Source organism: Peromyscus californicus, unplaced genomic scaffold (assembly GCF_007827085.1).
Source record: "Peromyscus californicus insignis strain IS unplaced genomic scaffold, ASM782708v3 Scaffold_10__1_contigs__length_136768540, whole genome shotgun sequence".
Lineage (NCBI taxonomy): Eukaryota > Metazoa > Chordata > Mammalia > Rodentia > Cricetidae > Peromyscus > Peromyscus californicus.
In genome coordinates, this window is record NW_026294391.1 from 88,722,257 (window position 1) to 88,747,539 (window position 25,283).

At 40.1% G+C, this 25,283-nt stretch overlaps 3 protein-coding genes across 3 annotated transcripts; all 3 read left to right on the forward strand.

Moving 5' to 3' along the window:
* The first annotated feature begins 944 nt into the window (after positions 1–944).
* On the forward strand, positions 945–2,428 carry LOC128117219 (myelin transcription factor 1-like). The gene is made up of 4 exons (XM_052749211.1): positions 945–1,147; positions 1,274–1,343; positions 1,563–1,787; positions 2,402–2,428. The coding sequence occupies exons 1-4, from the start codon at positions 945–947 to the stop codon at positions 2,426–2,428; spliced, it is 525 nt and encodes a 174-aa protein (XP_052605171.1).
* Positions 2,429–11,921: 9,493 nt separating this feature from the next.
* On the forward strand, positions 11,922–13,405 carry LOC128117230 (myelin transcription factor 1-like). Its single transcript, XM_052749220.1, has 4 exons — positions 11,922–12,124; positions 12,251–12,320; positions 12,540–12,764; positions 13,379–13,405. Exons 1-4 carry the CDS (start codon positions 11,922–11,924, stop codon positions 13,403–13,405), a joined length of 525 nt encoding a protein of 174 aa, XP_052605180.1.
* Positions 13,406–22,903: 9,498 nt separating this feature from the next.
* LOC128117241 (myelin transcription factor 1-like) lies at positions 22,904–24,387 on the forward strand. Its single transcript, XM_052749229.1, has 4 exons — positions 22,904–23,106; positions 23,233–23,302; positions 23,522–23,746; positions 24,361–24,387. Exons 1-4 carry the CDS (start codon positions 22,904–22,906, stop codon positions 24,385–24,387), a joined length of 525 nt encoding a protein of 174 aa, XP_052605189.1.
* Positions 24,388–25,283: the final 896 nt, after the last annotated feature.

Sequence of the window (25,283 nt, forward strand, 5' to 3'; positions counted from 1 at the left end):
CTGTTTAATTGTTTTTCACTTTCAACCCTTTGTTCTGACTGTAACCATTTCAACTGTTTACTATTTGGCTTTCTCTCTCTCTTTCTTTTTTACTACTGCTGAAACCTGAGCTATACAATCATTGGGTTTTAAAGTCTTTTAGATCTTCATTTTATATGTGTATTGGTGCTATTTCTTGCGTGTATGTTTGTACATCATGTGTGTACAATGTCCAAGGACACCTGAAGACACCAGATGCCCTGGAACTGGAGTTACAAAGGTTGCTAACTACCATGTCGGTGTTGGGAATTAAACCTGGATCCTGTGGAAGAGCAATAAGTGCTCTTCTGAGCCATCTCTCCTGCCCCTCTAGAGCAGTTTTATAACTCTGTCTATACTGGCATAACCCCACGTCAAACAGAAGCCAGTGCAGCCGAGCTCATTCATTTTGATACACTATCATTTTACTGACAATGTGATATTTAAAAGACAGGGTTCCTATCACCTTAAAAGGTATCCCAAAACAGTAAGGCCTCAGGGAAAAAGGTGTGATTCTGAGCAGTCCCCAGAATTTAAGGACCTTTAAGGCTCATTGGACACAATACACGTCAATCACTATGTCTCAGCAAATGAGCTTACAGCTCTGGTGACGTGTGAGAGGGGCCATTATTACTCCTCCAGGCTCCGCCCCCTCATACTCGGTTCTCAGCCTTCAGGGGCTGGCCTCAGCAGGAGGCTCCTCCCTGGTGCTGTCTAGCCCTTCTTGTACAGTACTGTACAAGTAGCAGCTCCATCTGCTCACTAGTGGAAAACCTACCCTGCTGCTCTCACTGCCTCCAAGGAGGTACTTGAGGCCAACAGCCTCTCTCTACTTCGTGGTAGTCACCTTAACAACGCCTCATCGCCACCAACACCTTCAAAGCTCGAAGCTTCAGTAAGATCTTCACTGGCAGGAAATTTTTGCCATGTCTGTTGTTGCAGAGCGGGACCGTGGATTACCTGACCAAGAGCAAGAAGGTGGTAGGATGGATCACGTCCCTGGACAAAGTGGCTTCCATGTGCTGCCAATCCATGAGGCTGTTGATGACATCGATGGAACCACAGGATTTCTGCGTTCACAGGCAGACTCGGGCGCCATTATGGGGGAAGAGCCGGGGCAGCAGGAGATATGGCCCGATACTGAGGAGATCCCCACTCATGTGGAAGAGGTCTGGCCTGATATCAAGGACATCTGGCCTGATGTCGAGGACATCTGGCATAAAGTCGAGGACATCTGCCCTGATGTCGAGGAAACCTGGCCTGATGTCGAGGACATCTGGCCTCATGTCGAGGAAGTCTGGCCTTGTATCAAGGACATCTGGCCTGTTGTAGAGGACATCTGGTCTGATGTCGAGGACATCTGGCCTGATGTCGAGGAACGCTGGCATTGCATTGAGGACATCTGGCCTGATGTCGAGGAACGCTGGCATTGCATTGAGGACATCTGGCCTGATGTCGAGGAACGCTGGCATTGCATTGAGGACATCTGGCCTGATGTCGAGGAACGCTGGCATTGCATTGAGGACATCTGGCCTGATATTGAGGACATCTGTCCTGTTCTCGAGGAAGCCTGGCCTGATGTTGAAGAGGACTTGTACGTCTGGAATAGCGACCAGGAGAAAGAAGTAGTTCAGGAGGAAGCTGAAGACGACCAGGACTACAATAATGAAGAAGAGGAGGAGGAGGACAATAAAGATGACAACTATGAATATGAGAAGAAAGGAGAAGATGAGGTTGAGGATCAGGGGAAGGAGATCATCCTGCATGCTGTGAGTTTACCTCTGGGGCTTTAGGTCCCTCTAGAGAAATTTCATTTTTTCTAATGCATCAATGCCCGTAACGTGTGTACACATGCTATTAATGACCACATTCTGCTTCACCCAAGGCATGACAAGTTCAGTTCTTGCAGGCCCACCTATTCAGGAGAGGGAAAGACCCTCCAAGAGGTCCAGACCCTGCCAAAGGAAGCATAGAATTGGGAGGGTGAGTGCCTAATAGAAGGAGCTCCCTCTAGGATGGCTGTCTTTTATAACACCTGAAAGGGGATTCCAAGGTATATTACACAGCTCAGAGGACCCTGAGGAGGACATGGTCTAGTAGAGTGAGTCCTTGACTAGCACTTCTGTAGTCTATCAGCTGCTGATCTTTGCAACAAAGGGACCAAGGCCACCAAGCATTAGCAAAGTTGCTTATTATCCAGCATCTGTTGGCATTGGTAGCTTATTTGCAGGCCATACACAAGAGTTTGAGTTTCAAGAAGAAAATATGTTCAATTTTTGGTTAAAAATACAGACAGATATAAGGAACAATATTTTCCTAAGATTGAAAATGTGGTTCATATCAATGTTTTACAATTGTTAATTATCTCTTATTCTTCCTACAGATTAAGGGCAAAGGAAGCCATGGATAACCATAGAATCAATGAATCGGTTCTTTTTGGATTTGAGATCATCTAACATCCATTAACACATGGAAAGATACCATCAGTGATCCTCATCTAATATTCCTCATCCAAATATATGCACTTAAACCTTCCCAAACTGTTTAAATATTCTCTAAATCAAAAATAAATAGAATTTGAAATGAATAAATGGGAGAGTCTTTTGTCAATAATACAAACACAAGTTGATTTATGTCCATTTCCTTTTGTATGAGCCTACCAGTCATTGAAGCAGATTACTTTTAACTGTTTTCAGTCTTCCAATTCCACTCTCCATAAATTCCATTAGTAAGTTTAACCCACTTATGAAAAAGAAAACAGACATGGAGGTCTAGCATAGTCTGAACTTTAGTCACAGAAACTGACAAGTGACCCAGGTTGTCTGCAAGCAAGTTGGGCCACTTGAACACATGGGACAACAACAGTCTCATCAGCACCTGGGAATTGGTGAGCAAGGCCAACTCCTTAGCTCCATTCAAGAAGTATTTGATAGTAAATTCTCAAAGTGATCTGGCACAGCTTCTGAAGACCTTTAGTTTATCCTTCATGTCAATGTCGTGTGAGAACTGCTGATGTAGAGTACTGCTTCACTGTGATTGGACCAAGGTTATATCACGGAATTGAGACCCTTTAAAATAAATTGAATAAAACAATAAGTACTTGATGCTGGATACATCTAGGCATGGTACATGGAAATACTATAATTCTCAAAGGCCTAAGACACAGAGAAAGACCTAAAAAGCCAAATATTGGATAGTGTAGTGGAGAAAAATATAGACAGGAAAAAGCTAATTTCTGGATACATTACAATGTGCATATTAAATTTAAAAATGTAAAGCAAAAACTACAAGTACATATAGAGTAAAGTGAATATGTGTGAGGCATGCTTATGTAGCATGCAGAGAAATTTCTATGGGAACGAAAATATCTATTTAGGATTACTAGTTATATTTTTAAGAAAAAGGAAGTATTTAATTGTATAGAAGTACATGGTTGACTTCAACAGCATCATAGTACATCACTTAGGTTAGCTCAAGGGTGTATACATGAAGTTCTCACTATAACTTTGTGCAGACTAACAGTGTTTCTTGAAGAAAAATGAAAAATAGGAATGGTAAACTTACAAAAAATGTTCAACAACTGGAATCTCCTTAAGGAAAAAAAAGTAGTTGGATGTAACCAGATGAGGGATCAGAGGAGAAAGGACATGATTTTGAGGGTAGAAAGCTATGTTGTACAGGTATTTCAAGCTTCATAGGTACTCCTTTGCCTTAACACCTTCTGTTGTATTCTATGGGAACACATCTCATCTTACAACATGAAGTAGCACTATTCCCATGTGTACCTATATCCTACTCTAGTGGTCAACTTTCTAAATTATTAGGAACTTTTAAAAGTTTGACTTGTGCATCTTTCATAAAGCACCCACCATTGTATTTTTCCACTTGGTAGATACTTGATAAACATTTCTTACAAAAAAATAGCCGACAGTGCACACAGAATTCCATTTTGGTCACTGGTATTGACATTTAAAAACACATTACCAGTGATGAGATAATAAGACTAAGACACAACAGAGAAAGGAATTCATTATACTATTATATAGCAGAAAAAGGTAGCTATAGTCTAAAATAACTTTTTACATATTTAAAAAAAATACTAGAGAAGAAAAGATTTAAGGATCCCAGCACAGAAATCCTAAGGTTTGGTAAGATAGTGTGAAATACCTTGATTTCATCATGAAACATTATATTTAATTTCCTGTGCCAAAATACCACACGATACTCCACAAATATAGGCAACTAAATAATCATTAGAACTTAACTAAAGATAATATAATCTACATAGTACATATTATCAGGAATTTGACATATTTATGGCAGGCACATGGCACAGAGACACATTATAAGCCCTTTGTCACATTCATATTGAGTGGAGAGTCCAAATAGGCATTTAACTTAATGTCACTGAGGAGATTTCCTTGATAATAATTGGTTAGTTTTGGAATTTCTGCTCATATAACTTAAGACTTCATTACAAATCTTCTGTGAATTATATTGACGTTCTTTCCACTCTACAGGAAGGATAGCCACAAATCTGTGGTGATGTTGTACTTGTGCTCTAACAAATAAAGCTTGCCTGCAGATCAGAGGATAAAGCCAGTGACCATATTAAATATAGGGGTCAGAAAGTGGTAGCACACACCTTTAATCCTAGCATTTGGGAGGCAGAGATTCATCTGGATCTCTGAGTTCAAGGCCACACTGGGAACAGAGACAGATATGGTGGCACACACCTTTAATTCCAACACTAGTTCACCATAAAGGTATGGAGGTCTCTACAGACAGAGAAGAAGTGATAGAGCTGCAAACTATGAAGTGCTGTACCTGGGTGGAGAGAGGAAAGAAGATGAGAGGGCACAGAATGGTATATAGGCATGAGTATTCAGGAAGGATCTCTCTATTGGGCTGAGGATTTCCTAGTGGTAAGAAGTTGTGGCTGGCTTGATCTATCCCTCTGATCTCTCAGCTCTCATCCAAATATCTGACTCTGGGTTGTTGTTGTTGTTTTTTTTTTTTTTTTTTTTAGTTCATAAGACCATTTAACAATTCGTGTTAAACAAATCTCTTGGCCTCTTCTGAGAATACTTAGGGAACAGAACTTAGTTTAGAAAACCAAATATTTTTTTCAAGTTTATCTTTTGGTAATTTCATAAATGTATACAATGTCTTTCAATTATATCTACACTCCACTCTTCACGACCACCTTCTTACAGGGTCCTCAACATGCCTCTCCTAACCTCATGTCCTCTATTTTTATATTCAGCAGAGTCATGATTGTGGGGACATTTACTGGAGCTTGGGAAACCTATCACAAGCCACACCCTAAAGAAACCAATTGCCCCTCCCCTAACAGTCATCAACTGCCAATAGCTCTTCAGCTAGAGGTGGGGAACGGATGAGGCCTTTCACCATCCCTGCTGGAATGTCCACTGTCTTAATTCTGTGCCTGTCTTAGGAAGGCAACCACAGCTGCTGTGGGTTGATGAATGCAATGGCTTTGTCATGTCTAGAAGACACTATTTTGCAGCAGTCCTCCTAAACTCTAGCTCTTACAATCTTTCTGCCCCCTCTTACATAATATCCTCTGGACCTTGGGTCGGGAGAGAATGGGATATAAATCTCCTATTTAGGGCTGACCACTCCGTAGTCACTGCTTCTCTGAACTTTGTCCTCTTGGGAGTCTCTGTGTTATTCTCCATCCACCACAAAAGGGAGCTTCTCTGATGCATGGTAAGAATTATACTGATATGTGGGTGTAATGATTAGTATTTAGAAGGTGATTTGATATTATGCCTATTTAGCATAGTGAGAGCAGTAGGTTTCCCCCAGGGCCTGTGACTTCCCCAGTCATGGATTCTTGGCCAGGCATCAGTCCCTCTGTGAAATGGGTATAATTCCAATTACAAAGCCATGGTTTACAACCATAACATTCCTGGCACTTTTGCACCAATGAACTTATCTAGTTAGGTCAGTCATTACGGTGGCCCACAGAATCACAGTTGAGTAAGATTGCTGATAACTTTTTCCCCCTACTAGCCTTCATAGTACCTTCTAGCACTATGTAAGCTAGCCAACTGGAAGGAATCTTCCAGGTCACTATCCCTTGGGTTTGTTTTGATTTGTTTTCATGTCCTATGACCGAATTGTGTGATGTCTTCGATGGTGGGGACTGACTGTTAAGTTCTGTGGATGACCAAATGAAATGACAACAACCTGAATTGACCCAGGAGTCTCTGGGATGCCTATGACCATAACTTGTAGGGTTTCTCTCACACTTGGCACTAGGCTTTTTGTTTGATACCCTATGGATTCTCAGAGCTGCGTTATTCCCATACATAGGGCAACTTCAATTTAAACCCTTTTGAGCATACATACATAAGGAAGCTTTTAAAATAATAGGTTTCTATGTAGCCTACCCAGCATTCTTGGAGATAGCTCTCCCTCCTGCTATGCCAGTATGTACCCTAGTCTTCCATCCATCATCTCCCAACTTAAACCTTCCCCATTATTCTCTTTTCTCCCTTCATATGTATGTACTCTATCATCCCATGTTTTAATCTCTTTCTCATACCATCCCATGGCCTCCGCTTATAGTTTCATGGCCTCTACAGGTACTCCAAGTTAAACACACAAATCTGAAACTTTGCTGCTAGGATCCACATATGAGCGACAACATATAGAATTTGTTCTTATTGGGCCTGGCTTACCCATATTTTTTCCATTTTCTTCCCTTAACCCGGAAATTTCATAGTTTCATTTTTTATCTACAGATCAATAAAATTTCTTTGTATGTAGGTACCACATTTTCAATATCCACTCATATACTGATGGATATTTAGGCTGTTTCCATTGCTTGGATATTGTGAATAAAGCAGCCATTAACATTGATGAGCAAGTATCTCTGTTGCAGGATATAGAGTCTTTTGATATATGCCCAAGAACACTAGAGTTTGTCTATACATTGAATCTCTTTTTAGAAATCCACACTGATTTCCATCATGTCTCCATCATTTTACATACCCACTAACAGAGAACAAGGGCTGTTCTTTCCCCCACAGCCTCACCAGCATTTGTTGTCATTTTATTTTTAAACATTTAAGACATTCTAACTGAAGTTAGAAAAGCAAAAAAAAAAAAAAATTAATTTATGTTTCCCTGATTCCTAAGATGTTGAACATGTTTTACGATATTTTTAACATATATATATATATATTCCTTTGATAATACTGTTAAGAGCTAAAGCCCAATATTTGACTCAGTGGTTTCCTTGAAGCTTTGTTTTTGACTTTGTTTATTCTGTTTATTAATTCTCTAACAGATGTCTGCAAAATAAAAAAAAAACACACACTAAGATAATTAAGAGTCTAGGAGAAAAGTCAGAAGGGAAATTTGAAAACATTTTAATATACATGAAAACAAAACATGATATACACAAATGTAGCAATTGTACGTTAAGTGGTGTTTAAATTAATGATCATCACTGCAAGTGCGTCTGTTAAAGATAGACTTCTGCACAATTATTGAACCTTCCATTTTAAGATACTAAAAATATTTAAAGAAAGTTCAAACTAAAACAAGAATAAGTAAAGTATAGTTAATCAAAATACAGTATAAGCGTGGGCATAGCTTAATCTGAAAAGGATTTGCTTTGAAAAGTCTTAGACTCTCAGTTTGATCCTGAGAACTCACATAAAAAAATACCAGATGTATGGCTTGTGCTTGTAATCGAGGGTTCACTGATCAGCCATTCTAGCCTATTCACCTGATTGGAGGCAAGTAAGAGACCTTGTCTCAGAAAACTTGCTTGATCTCTGGGATATATATGCATGATCACACAAAGGGACTGGCAGACACACACACACACACACACACACACACACACACACACACACACACACACACACACACACACACATTTGCAAATAAATTTTAAAAATCAAGTATCTAATAACAAAGGAAAAATCAATATAACCAAAGAATTAATATTGAAACGAATCATTGATAAATCCATAAGAAGTAGAATGAATACAGCAATGAGGGAGATAAATGGAAGGAACAGAGAAGGAGAGAGAGGGGGAATGGAGAGGGAGAGAGAGAGAAAGAGAAAGAAAAATGGACTGTTAGAGTTATTAAAAGAGTATTATCATCCTGTTTAACCAAAACCTGAAAGATCTGTCATCAAATTTAGGAGGCAGTTTAGTATGTGGTGACACCGATCTATATTCTTTCACTTGATTTTGGTTGTTGGTTATAGTTCATTACAAATCACAGTGATAATGATTGGTTGGTAGAACTTAGGAAGGCAATAGAGGTCTACGTAAGCAGCAATGGGAGACATTGTGCACCATTAAAAATGCTACCATTGTGCTCTAGTCACAATGGCCATTTACACATGCAGACATGTTTGGCTATAGATAGATAAAGGGAGAAGAAATGGTTACCAGAGTAGTTCAAAGAGACTATGTAAATAAGGTGGAGACTAAATAGGTAGGGTTTAGATCTTTACTGGAATTCTGTAGAACATTATTGGTTGTAGCCTATAGTAAGGAATTTAAATCACTAGGCATATGCCTCTTACACTTTACCACTTTGCTTCTTGGCCAAACTAAGGGGAACCTGGTTTCCTCCAGTACTTATCCTCAACACGATTTACTCTGTCATCACAGGCCCAAAACAACAGGGCCAAAACCATGGACTGAAACTATAGGTCAAAATAAACCCTCAATCCTTATTAAATACTTATCTGGAGCATTATTGTACAGTAATACAAAGCTGACAGGCACATACCCATACCCACTGTGATAGAGACCTGTAGAGCACAGGAAATTGGCAAAACCAAGAAAACACAATGAATGTTATTTGTTTCTTGGCTCCAGTACCCCAGCATGGTTAATCACCCCATGGTTTACTTCAGTTAAGGGGTAAAAGCAGTATTTGTCATGTTACTGATTTTTTTTTCATTCCTGCCTGCTCTCAAAGGGAATTCATACGCATCTCCTGATGCCTGAATAGTCTTGGACTATGTCATGCTGGTTGTATGTTCTATATCTACATAGAAACAGCACCTATGGAGATTACCAAACCAGTGTAGAGCTGACCCAAACCAAATGTCATAAATAATCTCAAGCTAAAGTACCCTGACATTGTGTTATATGCTTGCATATGTTGTGGAGTTGGACACAGACGGGCTTTACTTTGTCAATTGGAATGGCATCTGCAATATGCATCATTCTTTTTCACTGTTGATAGCATCATAGCGTGAACCCTTTCTTGAACCACTAAGAGAACTGTCTTCTTCAGGATGATACAGTGACTTTTGTGTCTATACAGCAATGTGATTACTATTCCCGAGGTCCACTGTTTTTCGCCCTAGAGACAATGTGCATGAACCCTCATTTACTTTCTTCACGATAGATGTTATGGCATAAGCAGTAGAACAGTGGTTCTCAACCTGTGGGTTGTGACCATCAGAAAACACCTGTTTCTAATGGGCTTAGGAAGTGGTACATGGCTCAGTAGCAACTTACCCTCATGAAGTAGCAACAGAAATAATTTTATGGTTGGAGGGGGGAGGGCAGCACTACATGAGACACACTGTATGAAAGGATCATAGCATCAGGAAGGTTGAGACCCACTGCACTAGGAGGTCAGTGACTCCATATTAATTCCTTTTCCCAGTTTTAATGGAAAGTAGTCTGGCCTTACAGGACATCCAAGTTGAATAAGCTGTTTGTGGTTGTTAGTGACTCCATCACATTTGACTTAATTCCATTCATCAAATGGAACAAGATAACTAAAACAGCAGTTTAAGTTTAACACTGTATAGCTGTGGCTCTTTACTCCTGTCCCAAACGTGAAACTGATATTTGGTGCTGTACCTTCATAATGCAGTGTGTAGCAACATCGTGTGTGGATGTGTGGTGGTGGAGAGGTGTGGACCAAACTGGCTTTCCTCACATAGTATTGCCATCTATGACATTTTAGAAAGTTCCTCATTCCTATGACGAATTCTTTTAAGGCACAAAATTTGAATTGCATGTTCCAGCTACCACCTGGCTATTTTGGTGCCCTCTTGGAAGTGGATCAGTAGGCAAAGGAAAGCATTACTCTACTGAAGGGACAAAAGGACCTTATGAAAATGCACAATTAGAGTTACTGCCACACAATCAGAAAGGGGGAGAAACCAAGAGATTTCAGAGAGATTTTAGTATTTTGTTTCTAGAAATAATGATAATTAGGAAGTTATAACACCACACATTGACAAGGGGAAGAGAAAGAAAAGTTCAGACAAGGAGGATAATGAATAAATATCATGACTTTCATGGGACTGTCTATTAACCCTCATGCATAGTCGTTGCAGTGAACATGACTTAGAGTGATGGGCACAAGGACACCAAGCAGGTCACTGTGTTGTCCTAATACAGTAGTTATCTCTTTGGTCATTCTGTTTCCTGGTCCATGTTGCTCAAACCCTACAGAAATAAAAATTAGGTCATACAGCAGAGTAAGAAGTATGACCACTTAAGGCTGTGGTTCTCAACCTGTGGGTCACGATCATTTTGGTAGAATGTCTCTTTCACAGGGGCCAACTAAGATCATCAGAAAACACAGATATTCATATTGAGATTCATAACAGCAGCACAATTACTGTTACGGAGTAGAAGCGAAAATATTTTTGTCATTGGGACATGACCACAATTTGAGAAACTGTATTAAAGGCTCACATAGTTAGGAAGGTTGAGAACCACTGATTTGAGGTCAATGGGATAGTGGCACAAGATAATTATAGGAAAAAAAAAACTAAAAGAGAATAATGAAATAGAAATTCTTCGTTTTGTTAGGTAATCCTAGGAAGACTGTCTTTTTCACTTAACATGCTTTTCCTCTTTTTTTAAAAATACATTTATGGGAGGATCGATGTGATTTGGGCAGTGAGAATTAAACACTTTCCAAGTCCTGTTTAATTGTTTTTCACTTTCAACCCTTTGTTCTGACTGTAACCATTTCAACTGTTTACTATTTGGCTTTCTCTCTCTCTTTCTTTTTTACTACTGCTGAAACCTGAGCTATACAATCATTGGGTTTTAAAGTCTTTTAGATCTTCATTTTATATGTGTATTGGTGCTATTTCTTGCGTGTATGTTTGTACATCATGTGTGTACAATGTCCAAGGACACCTGAAGACACCAGATGCCCTGGAACTGGAGTTACAAAGGTTGCTAACTACCATGTCGGTGTTGGGAATTAAACCTGGATCCTGTGGAAGAGCAATAAGTGCTCTTCTGAGCCATCTCTCCTGCCCCTCTAGAGCAGTTTTATAACTCTGTCTATACTGGCATAACCCCACGTCAAACAGAAGCCAGTGCAGCCGAGCTCATTCATTTTGATACACTATCATTTTACTGACAATGTGATATTTAAAAGACAGGGTTCCTATCACCTTAAAAGGTATCCCAAAACAGTAAGGCCTCAGGGAAAAAGGTGTGATTCTGAGCAGTCCCCAGAATTTAAGGACCTTTAAGGCTCATTGGACACAATACACGTCAATCACTATGTCTCAGCAAATGAGCTTACAGCTCTGGTGACGTGTGAGAGGGGCCATTATTACTCCTCAAGGCTCCGCCCCCTCATACTCGGTTCTCAGCCTTCAGGGGCTGGCCTCAGCAGGAGGCTCCTCCCTGGTGCTGTCTAGCCCTTCTTGTACAGTACTGTACAAGTAGCAGCTCCATCTGCTCACTAGTGGAAAACCTACCCTGCTGCTCTCACTGCCTCCAAGGAGGTACTTGAGGCCAACAGCCTCTCTCTACTTCGTGGTAGTCACCTTAACAACGCCTCATCGCCACCAACACCTTCAAAGCTCGAAGCTTCAGTAAGATCTTCACTGGCAGGAAATTTTTGCCATGTCTGTTGTTGCAGAGCGGGACCGTGGATTACCTGACCAAGAGCAAGAAGGTGGTAGGATGGATCACGTCCCTGGACAAAGTGGCTTCCATGTGCTGCCAATCCATGAGGCTGTTGATGACATCGATGGAACCACAGGATTTCTGCGTTCACAGGCAGACTCATGCGCCATTATGGGGGAAGAGCCGGGGCAGCAGGAGATATGGCCCGATACTGAGGAGATCCCCACTCATGTGGAAGAGGTCTGGCCTGATATCAAGGACATCTGGCCTGATGTCGAGGACATCTGGCATAAAGTCGAGGACATCTGCCCTGATGTCGAGGAAACCTGGCCTGATGTCGAGGACATCTGGCCTCATGTCGAGGAAGTCTGGCCTTGTATCAAGGACATCTGGCCTGTTGTAGAGGACATCTGGTCTGATGTCGAGGACATCTGGCCTGATGTCGAGGAACGCTGGCATTGCATTGAGGACATCTGGCCTGATGTCGAGGAACGCTGGCATTGCATTGAGGACATCTGGCCTGATGTCGAGGAACGCTGGCATTGCATTGAGGACATCTGGCCTGATGTCGAGGAACGCTGGCATTGCACTGAGGACATCTGGCCTGATATTGAGGACATCTGTCCTGTTCTCGAGGAAGCCTGGCCTGATGTTGAAGAGGACTTGTACGTCTGGAATAGCGACCAGGAGAAAGAAGTAGTTCAGGAGGAAGCTGAAGACGACCAGGACTACAATAATGAAGAAGAGGAGGAGGAGGACAATAAAGATGACAACTATGAATATGAGAAGAAAGGAGAAGATGAGGTTGAGGATCAGGGGAAGGAGATCATCCTGCATGCTGTGAGTTTACCTCTGGGGCTTTAGGTCCCTCTAGAGAAATTTCATTTTTTCTAATGCATCAATGCCCGTAACGTGTGTACACATGCTATTAATGACCACATTCTGCTTCACCCAAGGCATGACAAGTTCAGTTCTTGCAGGCCCACCTATTCAGGAGAGGGAAAGACCCTCCAAGAGGTCCAGACCCTGCCAAAGGAAGCATAGAATTGGGAGGGTGAGTGCCTAATAGAAGGAGCTCCCTCTAGGATGGCTGTCTTTTATAACACCTGAAAGGGGATTCCAAGGTATATTACACAGCTCAGAGGACCCTGAGGAGGACATGGTCTAGTAGAGTGAGTCCTTGACTAGCACTTCTGTAGTCTATCAGCTGCTGATCTTTGCAACAAAGGGACCAAGGCCACCAAGCATTAGCAAAGTTGCTTATTATCCAGCATCTGTTGGCATTGGTAGCTTATTTGCAGGCCATACACAAGAGTTTGAGTTTCAAGAAGAAAATATGTTCAATTTTTGGTTAAAAATACAGACAGATATAAGGAACAATATTTTCCTAAGATTGAAAATGTGGTTCATATCAATGTTTTACAATTGTTAATTATCTCTTATTCTTCCTACAGATTAAGGGCAAAGGAAGCCATGGATAACCATAGAATCAATGAATCGGTTCTTTTTGGATTTGAGATCATCTAACATCCATTAACACATGGAAAGATACCATCAGTGATCCTCATCTAATATTCCTCATCCAAATATATGCACTTAAACCTTCCCAAACTGTTTAAATATTCTCTAAATCAAAAATAAATAGAATTTGAAATGAATAAATGGGAGAGTCTTTTGTCAATAATACAAACTCAAGTTGATTTATGTCCATTTCCTTTTGTATGAGCCTACCAGTCATTGAAGCAGATTACTTTTAACTGTTTTCAGTCTTCCAATTCCACTCTCCATAAATTCCATTAGTAAGTTTAACCCACTTATGAAAAAGAAAACAGACATGGAGGTCTAGCATAGTCTGAACTTTAGTCACAGAAACTGACAAGTGACCCAGGTTGTCTGCAAGCAAGTTGGGCCACTTGAACACATGGGACAACAACAGTCTCATCAGCACCTGGGAATTGGTGAGCAAGGCCAACTCCTTAGCTCCATTCAAGAAGTATTTGATAGTAAATTCTCAAAGTGATCTGGCACAGCTTCTGAAGACCTTTAGTTTATCCTTCATGTCAATGTCGTGTGAGAACTGCTGATGTAGAGTACTGCTTCACTGTGATTGGACCAAGGTTATATCACGGAATTGAGACCCTTTAAAATAAATTGAATAAAACAATAAGTACTTGATGCTGGATACATCTAGGCATGGTACATGGAAATACTATAATTCTCAAAGGCCTAAGACACAGAGAAAGACCTAAAAAGCCAAATATTGGATAGTGTAGTGGAGAAAAATATAGACAGGAAAAAGCTAATTTCTGGATACATTACAATGTGCATATTAAATTTAAAAATGTAAAGCAAAAACTACAAGTACATATAGAGTAAAGTGAATATGTGTGAGGCATGCTTATGTAGCATGCAGAGAAATTTCTATGGGAACGAAAATATCTATTTAGGATTACTAGTTATATTTTTAAGAAAAAGGAAGTATTTAATTGTATAGAAGTACATGGTTGACTTCAACAGCATCACAGTACATCACTTAGGTTAGCTCAAGGGTGTATACATGAAGTTCTCACTATAACTTTGTGCAGACTAACAGTGTTTCTTGAAGAAAAATGAAAAATAGGAATGGTAAACTTACAAAAAATGTTCAACAACTGGAATCTCCTTAAGGAAAAAAAAGTAGTTGGATGTAACCAGATGAGGGATCAGAGGAGAAAGGACATGATTTTGAGGGTAGAAAGCTATGTTGTACAGGTATTTCAAGCTTCATAGGTACTCCTTTGCCTTAACACCTTCTGTTGTATTCTATGGGAACACATCTCATCTTACAACATGAAGTAGCACTATTCCCATGTGTACCTATATCCTACTCTAGTGGTCAACTTTCTAAATTATTAGGAACTTTTAAAAGTTTGACTTGTGCATCTTTCATAAAGCACCCACCATTGTATTTTTCCACTTGGTAGATACTTGATAAACATTTCTTACAAAAAAATAGCCGACAGTGCACACAGAATTCCATTTTGGTCACTGGTATTGACATTTAAAAACACATTACCAGTGATGAGATAATAAGACTAAGACACAACAGAGAAAGGAATTCATTATACTATTATATAGCAGAAAAAGGTAGCTATAGTCTAAAATAACTTTTTACATATTTAAAAAAAATACTAGAGAAGAAAAGATTTAAGGATCCCAGCACAGAAATCCTAAGGTTTGGTAAGATAGTGTGAAATACCTTGATTTCATCATGAAACATTATATTTAATTTCCTGTGCCAAAATACCACACGATACTCCACAAATATAGGCAACTAAATAATCATTAGAACTTAACTAAAGATAATATAATCTACATAGTACATATTATCAGGAATTTGACATATTTATGGCAGGCACATGGCACAGAGACACATTATAAGCCCTTTGTCACATTCATATTGAGTGGAGAGTCCAAATAGGCATTTAACTTAATGTCACTGAGGAGATTTCCTTGATAATAATTGGTTAGTTTTGGAATTTCTGCTCATATAACTTAAGACTTCATTACAAATCTTCTGTGAATTATATTGACGTTCTTTCCACTCTACAGGAAGGATAGCCACAAATCTGTGGTGATGTTGTACTTGTGCTCTAACAAATAAAGCTTGCCTGCAGATCAGAGGATAAAGCCAGTGACCATATTAAATATAGGGGTCAGAAAGTGGTAGCACACACCTTTAATCCTAGCATTTGGGAGGCAGAGATTCATCTGGATCTCTGAGTTCAAGGCCACACTGGGAACAGAGACAGATATGGTGGCACACACCTTTAATTCCAACACTAGTTCACCATAAAGGTATGGAGGTCTCTACAGACAGAGAAGAAGTGATAGAGCTGCAAACTATGAAGTGCTGTACCTGGGTGGAGAGAGGAAAGAAGATGAGAGGGCACAGAATGGTATATAGGCATGAGTATTCAGGAAGGATCTCTCTATTGGGCTGAGGATTTCCTAGTGGTAAGAAGTTGTGGCTGGCTTGATCTATCCCTCTGATCTCTCAGCTCTCATCCAAATATCTGACTCTGGGTTGTTGTTGTTGTTTTTTTTGTTTTTTTTTTTTTTAGTTCATAAGACCATTTAACAATTCGTGTTAAACAAATCTCTTGGCCTCTTCTGAGAATACTTAGGGAACAGAACTTAGTTTAGAAAACCAAATATTTTTTTCAAGTTTATCTTTTGGTAATTTCATAAATGTATACAATGTCTTTCAATTATATCTACACTCCACTCTTCACGACCACCTTCTTACAGGGTCCTCAACATGCCTCTCCTAACCTCATGTCCTCTATTTTTATATTCAGCAGAGTCATGATTGTGGGGACATTTACTGGAGCTTGGGAAACCTATCACAAGCCACACCCTAAAGAAACCAATTGCCCCTCCCCTAACAGTCATCAACTGCCAATAGCTCTTCAGCTAGAGGTGGGGAACGGATGAGGCCTTTCACCATCCCTGCTGGAATGTCCACTGTCTTAATTCTGTGCCTGTCTTAGGAAGGCAACCACAGCTGCTGTGGGTTGATGAATGCAATGGCTTTGTCATGTCTAGAAGACACTATTTTGCAGCAGTCCTCCTAAACTCTAGCTCTTACAATCTTTCTGCCCCCTCTTACATAATATCCTCTGGACCTTGGGTCGGGAGAGAATGGGATATAAATCTCCTATTTAGGGCTGACCACTCCGTAGTCACTGCTTCTCTGAACTTTGTCCTCTTGGGAGTCTCTGTGTTATTCTCCATCCACCACAAAAGGGAGCTTCTCTGATGCATGGTAAGAATTATACTGATATGTGGGTGTAATGATTAGTATTTAGAAGGTGATTTGATATTATGCCTATTTAGCATAGTGAGAGCAGTAGGTTTCCCCCAGGGCCTGTGACTTCCCCAGTCATGGATTCTTGGCCAGGCATCAGTCCCTCTGTGAAATGGGTATAATTCCAATTACAAAGCCATGGTTTACAACCATAACATTCCTGGCACTTTTGCACCAATGAACTTATCTAGTTAGGTCAGTCATTACGGTGGCCCACAGAATCACAGTTGAGTAAGATTGCTGATAACTTTTTCCCCCTACTAGCCTTCATAGTACCTTCTAGCACTATGTAAGCTAGCCAACTGGAAGGAATCTTCCAGGTCACTATCCCTTGGGTTTGTTTTGATTTGTTTTCATGTCCTATGACCGAATTGTGTGATGTCTTCGATGGTGGGGACTGACTGTTAAGTTCTGTGGATGACCAAATGAAATGACAACAACCTGAATTGACCCAGGAGTCTCTGGGATGCCTATGACCATAACTTGTAGGGTTTCTCTCACACTTGGCACTAGGCTTTTTGTTTGATACCCTATGGATTCTCAGAGCTGCGTTATTCCCATACATAGGGCAACTTCAATTTAAACCCTTTTGAGCATACATACATAAGGAAGCTTTTAAAATAATAGGTTTCTATGTAGCCTACCCAGCATTCTTGGAGATAGCTCTCCCTCCTGCTATGCCAGTATGTACCCTAGTCTTCCATCCATCATCTCCCAACTTAAACCTTCCCCATTATTCTCTTTTCTCCCTTCATATGTATGTACTCTATCATCCCATGTTTTAATCTCTTTCTCATACCATCCCATGGCCTCCGCTTATAGTTTCATGGCCTCTACAGGTACTCCAAGTTAAACACACAAATCTGAAACTTTGCTGCTAGGATCCACATATGAGCGACAACATATAGAATTTGTTCTTATTGGGCCTGGCTTACCCATATTTTTTCCATTTTCTTCCCTTAACCCGGAAATTTCATAGTTTCATTTTTTATCTACAGATCAATAAAATTTCTTTGTATGTAGGTACCACATTTTCAATATCCACTCATATACTGATGGATATTTAGGCTGTTTCCATTGCTTGGATATTGTGAATAAAGCAGCCATTAACATTGATGAGCAAGTATCTCTGTTGCAGGATATAGAGTCTTTTGATATATGCCCAAGAACACTAGAGTTTGTCTATACATTGAATCTCTTTTTAGAAATCCACACTGATTTCCATCATGTCTCCATCATTTTACATACCCACTAACAGAGAACAAGGGCTGTTCTTTCCCCCACAGCCTCACCAGCATTTGTTGTCATTTTATTTTTAAACATTTAAGACATTCTAACTGAAGTTAGAAAAGCAAAAAAAAAAAAATTAATTTATGTTTCCCTGATTCCTAAGATGTTGAACATGTTTTACGATATTTTTAACATATATATATATATATTCCTTTGATAATACTGTTAAGAGCTAAAGCCCAATATTTGACTCAGTGGTTTCCTTGAAGCTTTGTTTTTGACTTTGTTTATTCTGTTTATTAATTCTCTAACAGATGTCTGCAAAATAAAAAAAAAACACACACTAAGATAATTAAGAGTCTAGGAGAAAAGTCAGAAGGGAAATTTGAAAACATTTTAATATACATGAAAACAAAACATGATATACACAAATGTAGCAATTGTACGTTAAGTGGTGTTTAAATTAATGATCATCACTGCAAGTGCGTCTGTTAAAGATAGACTTCTGCACAATTATTGAACCTTCCATTTTAAGATACTAAAAATATTTAAAGAAAGTTCAAACTAAAACAAGAATAAGTAAAGTATAGTTAATCAAAATACAGTATAAGCGTGGGCATAGCTTAATCTGAAAAGGATTTGCTTTGAAAAGTCTTAGACTCTCAGTTTGATCCTGAGAACTCACATAAAAAAATACCAGATGTATGGCTTGTGCTTGTAATCGAGGGTTCACGGATCAGCCATTCTAGCCTATTCACCTGATTGGAGGCAAGTAAGAGACCTTGTCTCAGAAAACTTGCTTGATCTCTGGGATATATATGCATGATCACACAAAGGGACTGGCAGACACACACACACACACACACACACACACACACACACACACACACACACAACACACACACACACACACATTTGCAAATAAATTTTAAAAATCAAGTATCTAATAACAAAGGAAAAATCAATATAACCAAAGAATTAATATTGAAACGAATCATTGATAAATCCATAAGAAGTAGAATGAATACAGCAATGAGGGAGATAAATGGAAGGAACAGAGAAGGAGAGAGAGGGGGAATGGAGAGGGAGAGAGAGAGAAAGAGAAAGAAAAATGGACTGTTAGAGTTATTAAAAGAGTATTATCATCCTGTTTAACCAAAACCTGAAAGATCTGTCATCAAATTTAGGAGGCAGTTTAGTATGTGGTGACACCGATCTATATTCTTTCACTTGATTTTGGTTGTTGGTTATAGTTCATTACAAATCACAGTGATAATGATTGGTTGGTAGAACTTAGGAAGGCAATAGAGGTCTACGTAAGCAGCAATGGGAGACATTGTGCACCATTAAAAATGCTACCATTGTGCTCTAGTCACAATGGCCATTTACACATGCAGACATGTTTGGCTATAGATAGATAAAGGGAGAAGAAATGGTTACCAGAGTAGTTCAAAGAGACTATGTAAATAAGGTGGAGACTAAATAGGTAGGGTTTAGATCTTTACTGGAATTCTGTAGAACATTATTGGTTGTAGCCTATAGTAAGGAATTTAAATCACTAGGCATATGCCTCTTACACTTTACCACTTTGCTTCTTGGCCAAACTAAGGGGAACCTGGTTTCCTCCAGTACTTATCCTCAACACGAATTTACTCTGTCATCACAGGCCCAAAACAACAGGGCCAAAACCATGGACTGAAACTATAGGTCAAAATAAACCCTCAATCCTTATTAAATACTTATCTGGAGCATTATTGTACAGTAATACAAAGCTGACAGGCACATACCCATACCCACTGTGATAGAGACCTGTAGAGCACAGGAAATTGGCAAAACCAAGAAAACACAATGAATGTTATTTGTTTCTTGGCTCCAGTACCCCAGCATGGTTAATCACCCCATGGTTTACTTCAGTTAAGGGGTAAAAGCAGTATTTGTCATGTTACTGATTTTTTTTTCATTCCTGCCTGCTCTCAAAGGGAATTCATACGCATCTCCTGATGCCTGAATAGTCTTGGACTATGTCATGCTGGTTGTATGTTCTATATCTACAGAGAAACAGCACCTATGGAGATTACCAAACCAGTGTAGAGCTGACCCAAACCAAATGTCATAAATAATCTCAAGCTAAAGTACCCTGACATTGTGTTATATGCTTGCATATGTTGTGGAGTTGGACACAGACGGGCTTTACTTTGTCAATTGGAATGGCATCTGCAATATGCATCATTCTTTTTCACTGTTGATAGCATCATAGCGTGAACCCTTTCTTGAACCACTAAGAGAACTGTCTTCTTCAGGATGATACAGTGACTTTTGTGTCTATACAGCAATGTGATTACTATTCCCGAGGTCCACTGTTTTTCGCCCTAGAGACAATGTGCATGAACCCTCATTTACTTTCTTCACGATAGATGTTATGGCATAAGCAGTAGAACAGTGGTTCTCAACCTGTGGGTTGTGACCATCAGAAAACACCTGTTTCTAATGGGCTTAGGAAGTGGTACATGGCTCAGTAGCAACTTACCCTCATGAAGTAGCAACAGAAATAATTTTATGGTTGGAGGGGGGAGGGCAGCACTACATGAGACACACTGTATGAAAGGATCATAGCATCAGGAAGGTTGAGACCCACTGCACTAGGAGGTCAGTGACTCCATATTAATTCCTTTTCCCAGTTTTAATGGAAAGTAGTCTGGCCTTACAGGACATCCAAGTTGAATAAGCTGTTTGTGGTTGTTAGTGACTCCATCACATTTGACTTAATTCCATTCATCAAATGGAACAAGATAACTAAAACAGCAGTTTAAGTTTAACACTGTATAGCTGTGGCTCTTTACTCCTGTCCCAAACGTGAAACTGATATTTGGTGCTGTACCTTCATAATGCAGTGTGTAGCAACATCGTGTGTGGATGTGTGGTGGTGGAGAGGTGTGGACCAAACTGGCTTTCCTCACATAGTATTGCCATCTATGACATTTTAGAAAGTTCCTCATTCCTATGACGAATTCTTTTAAGGCACAAAATTTGAATTGCATGTTCCAGCTACCACCTGGCTATTTTGGTGCCCTCTTGGAAGTGGATCAGTAGGCAAAGGAAAGCATTACTCTACTGAAGGGACAAAAGGACCTTATGAAAATGCACAATTAGAGTTACTGCCACACAATCAGAAAGGGGGAGAAACCAAGAGATTTCAGAGAGATTTTAGTATTTTGTTTCTAGAAATAATGATAATTAGGAAGTTATAACACCACACATTGACAAGGGGAAGAGAAAGAAAAGTTCAGACAAGGAGGATAATGAATAAATATCATGACTTTCATGGGACTGTCTATTAACCCTCATGCATAGTCGTTGCAGTGAACATGACTTAGAGTGATGGGCACAAGGACACCAAGCAGGTCACTGTGTTGTCCTAATACAGTAGTTATCTCTTTGGTCATTCTGTTTCCTGGTCCATGTTGCTCAAACCCTACAGAAATAAAAATTAGGTCATACAGCAGAGTAAGAAGTATGACCACTTAAGGCTGTGGTTCTCAACCTGTGGGTCACGATCATTTTGGTAGAATGTCTCTTTCACAGGGGCCAACTAAGATCATCAGAAAACACAGATATTCATATTGAGATTCATAACAGCAGCACAATTACTGTTACGGAGTAGAAGCGAAAATATTTTTGTCATTGGGACATGACCACAATTTGAGAAACTGTATTAAAGGCTCACATAGTTAGGAAGGTTGAGAACCACTGATTTGAGGTCAATGGGATAGTGGCACAAGATAATTATAGGAAAAAAAAAACTAAAAGAGAATAATGAAATAGAAATTCTTCGTTTTGTTAGGTAATCCTAGGAAGACTGTCTTTTTCACTTAACATGCTTTTCCTCTTTTTTTAAAAATACATTTATGGGAGGATCGATGTGATTTGGGCAGTGAGAATTAAACACTTTCCAAGTCCTGTTTAATTGTTTTTCACTTTCAACCCTTTGTTCTGACTGTAACCATTTCAACTGTTTACTATTTGGCTTTCTCTCTCTCTTTCTTTTTTACTACTGCTGAAACCTGAGCTATACAATCATTGGGTTTTAAAGTCTTTTAGATCTTCATTTTATATGTGTATTGGTGCTATTTCTTGCGTGTATGTTTGTACATCATGTGTGTACAATGTCCAAGGACACCTGAAGACACCAGATGCCCTGGAACTGGAGTTACAAAGGTTGCTAACTACCATGTCGGTGTTGGGAATTAAACCTGGATCCTGTGGAAGAGCAATAAGTGCTCTTCTGAGCCATCTCTCCTGCCCCTCTAGAGCAGTTTTATAACTCTGTCTATACTGGCATAACCCCACGTCAAACAGAAGCCAGTGCAGCCGAGCTCATTCATTTTGATACACTATCATTTTACTGACAATGTGATATTTAAAAGACAGGGTTCCTATCACCTTAAAAGGTATCCCAAAACAGTAAGGCCTCAGGGAAAAAGGTGTGATTCTGAGCAGTCCCCAGAATTTAAGGACCTTTAAGGCTCATTGGACACAATACACGTCAATCACTATGTCTCAGCAAATGAGCTTACAGCTCTGGTGACGTGTGAGAGGGGCCATTATTACTCCTCAAGGCTCCGCCCCCTCATACTCGGTTCTCAGCCTTCAGGGGCTGGCCTCAGCAGGAGGCTCCTCCCTGGTGCTGTCTAGCCCTTCTTGTACAGTACTGTACAAGTAGCAGCTCCATCTGCTCACTAGTGGAAAACCTACCCTGCTGCTCTCACTGCCTCCAAGGAGGTACTTGAGGCCAACAGCCTCTCTCTACTTCGTGGTAGTCACCTTAACAACGCCTCATCGCCACCAACACCTTCAAAGCTCGAAGCTTCAGTAAGATCTTCACTGGCAGGAAATTTTTGCCATGTCTGTTGTTGCAGAGCGGGACCGTGGATTACCTGACCAAGAGCAAGAAGGTGGTAGGATGGATCACGTCCCTGGACAAAGTGGCTTCCATGTGCTGCCAATCCATGAGGCTGTTGATGACATCGATGGAACCACAGGATTTCTGCGTTCACAGGCAGACTCATGCGCCATTATGGGGGAAGAGCCGGGGCAGCAGGAGATATGGCCCGATACTGAGGAGATCCCCACTCATGTGGAAGAGGTCTGGCCTGATATCAAGGACATCTGGCCTGATGTCGAGGACATCTGGCATAAAGTCGAGGACATCTGCCCTGATGTCGAGGAAACCTGGCCTGATGTCGAGGACATCTGGCCTCATGTCGAGGAAGTCTGGCCTTGTATCAAGGACATCTGGCCTGTTGTAGAGGACATCTGGTCTGATGTCGAGGACATCTGGCCTGATGTCGAGGAACGCTGGCATTGCATTGAGGACATCTGGCCTGATGTCGAGGAACGCTGGCATTGCATTGAGGACATCTGGCCTGATGTCGAGGAACGCTGGCATTGCATTGAGGACATCTGGCCTGATGTCGAGGAACGCTGGCATTGCACTGAGGACATCTGGCCTGATATTGAGGACATCTGTCCTGTTCTCGAGGAAGCCTGGCCTGATGTTGAAGAGGACTTGTACGTCTGGAATAGCGACCAGGAGAAAGAAGTAGTTCAGGAGGAAGCTGAAGACGACCAGGACTACAATAATGAAGAAGAGGAGGAGGAGGACAATAAAGATGACAACTATGAATATGAGAAGAAAGGAGAAGATGAGGTTGAGGATCAGGGGAAGGAGATCATCCTGCATGCTGTGAGTTTACCTCTGGGGCTTTAGGTCCCTCTAGAGAAATTTCATTTTTTCTAATGCATCAATGCCCGTAACGTGTGTACACATGCTATTAATGACCACATTCTGCTTCACCCAAGGCATGACAAGTTCAGTTCTTGCAGGCCCACCTATTCAGGAGAGGGAAAGACCCTCCAAGAGGTCCAGACCCTGCCAAAGGAAGCATAGAATTGGGAGGGTGAGTGCCTAATAGAAGGAGCTCCCTCTAGGATGGCTGTCTTTTATAACACCTGAAAGGGGATTCCAAGGTATATTACACAGCTCAGAGGACCCTGAGGAGGACATGGTCTAGTAGAGTGAGTCCTTGACTAGCACTTCTGTAGTCTATCAGCTGCTGATCTTTGCAACAAAGGGACCAAGGCCACCAAGCATTAGCAAAGTTGCTTATTATCCAGCATCTGTTGGCATTGGTAGCTTATTTGCAGGCCATACACAAGAGTTTGAGTTTCAAGAAGAAAATATGTTCAATTTTTGGTTAAAAATACAGACAGATATAAGGAACAATATTTTCCTAAGATTGAAAATGTGGTTCATATCAATGTTTTACAATTGTTAATTATCTCTTATTCTTCCTACAGATTAAGGGCAAAGGAAGCCATGGATAACCATAGAATCAATGAATCGGTTCTTTTTGGATTTGAGATCATCTAACATCCATTAACACATGGAAAGATACCATCAGTGATCCTCATCTAATATTCCTCATCCAAATATATGCACTTAAACCTTCCCAAACTGTTTAAATATTCTCTAAATCAAAAATAAATAGAATTTGAAATGAATAAATGGGAGAGTCTTTTGTCAATAATACAAACTCAAGTTGATTTATGTCCATTTCCTTTTGTATGAGCCTACCAGTCATTGAAGCAGATTACTTTTAACTGTTTTCAGTCTTCCAATTCCACTCTCCATAAATTCCATTAGTAAGTTTAACCCACTTATGAAAAAGAAAACAGACATGGAGGTCTAGCATAGTCTGAACTTTAGTCACAGAAACTGACAAGTGACCCAGGTTGTCTGCAAGCAAGTTGGGCCACTTGAACACATGGGACAACAACAGTCTCATCAGCACCTGGGAATTGGTGAGCAAGGCCAACTCCTTAGCTCCATTCAAGAAGTATTTGATAGTAAATTCTCAAAGTGATCTGGCACAGCTTCTGAAGACCTTTAGTTTATCCTTCATGTCAATGTCGTGTGAGAACTGCTGATGTAGAGTACTGCTTCACTGTGATTGGACCAAGGTTATATCACGGAATTGAGACCCTTTAAAATAAATTGAATAAAACAATAAGTACTTGATGCTGGATACATCTAGGCATGGTACATGGAAATACTATAATTCTCAAAGGCCTAAGACACAGAGAAAGACCTAAAAAGCCAAATATTGGATAGTGTAGTGGAGAAAAATATAGACAGGAAAAAGCTAATTTCTGGATACATTACAATGTGCATATTAAATTTAAAAATGTAAAGCAAAAACTACAAGTACATATAGAGTAAA

Bases quoted from the DNA above. Each gene is read 5' to 3' on its own strand.
- LOC128117219 (XM_052749211.1), top strand. From the start codon at position 945: ATGTCTGTTGTTGCAGAGCGGGACCGTGGATTACCTGACCAAGAGCAA. The intron at 1,148-1,273 runs ATGGCCCGATAC...TGTCGAGGAAAC, and splicing joins GAGCCGGGGCAGCAGGAGAT to CTGGCCTGATGTCGAGGACA. The intron at 1,344-1,562 runs GTTGTAGAGGAC...CCTGATATTGAG, and splicing joins GTATCAAGGACATCTGGCCT to GACATCTGTCCTGTTCTCGA.
- LOC128117241 (XM_052749229.1), top strand. From the start codon at position 22,904: ATGTCTGTTGTTGCAGAGCGGGACCGTGGATTACCTGACCAAGAGCAA. The intron at 23,107-23,232 runs ATGGCCCGATAC...TGTCGAGGAAAC, and splicing joins GAGCCGGGGCAGCAGGAGAT to CTGGCCTGATGTCGAGGACA. The intron at 23,747-24,360 runs GTGAGTTTACCT...TTCTTCCTACAG, and splicing joins AGGAGATCATCCTGCATGCT to ATTAAGGGCAAAGGAAGCCA.
- LOC128117230 (XM_052749220.1), top strand. From the start codon at position 11,922: ATGTCTGTTGTTGCAGAGCGGGACCGTGGATTACCTGACCAAGAGCAA. The intron at 12,125-12,250 runs ATGGCCCGATAC...TGTCGAGGAAAC, and splicing joins GAGCCGGGGCAGCAGGAGAT to CTGGCCTGATGTCGAGGACA. The intron at 12,765-13,378 runs GTGAGTTTACCT...TTCTTCCTACAG, and splicing joins AGGAGATCATCCTGCATGCT to ATTAAGGGCAAAGGAAGCCA.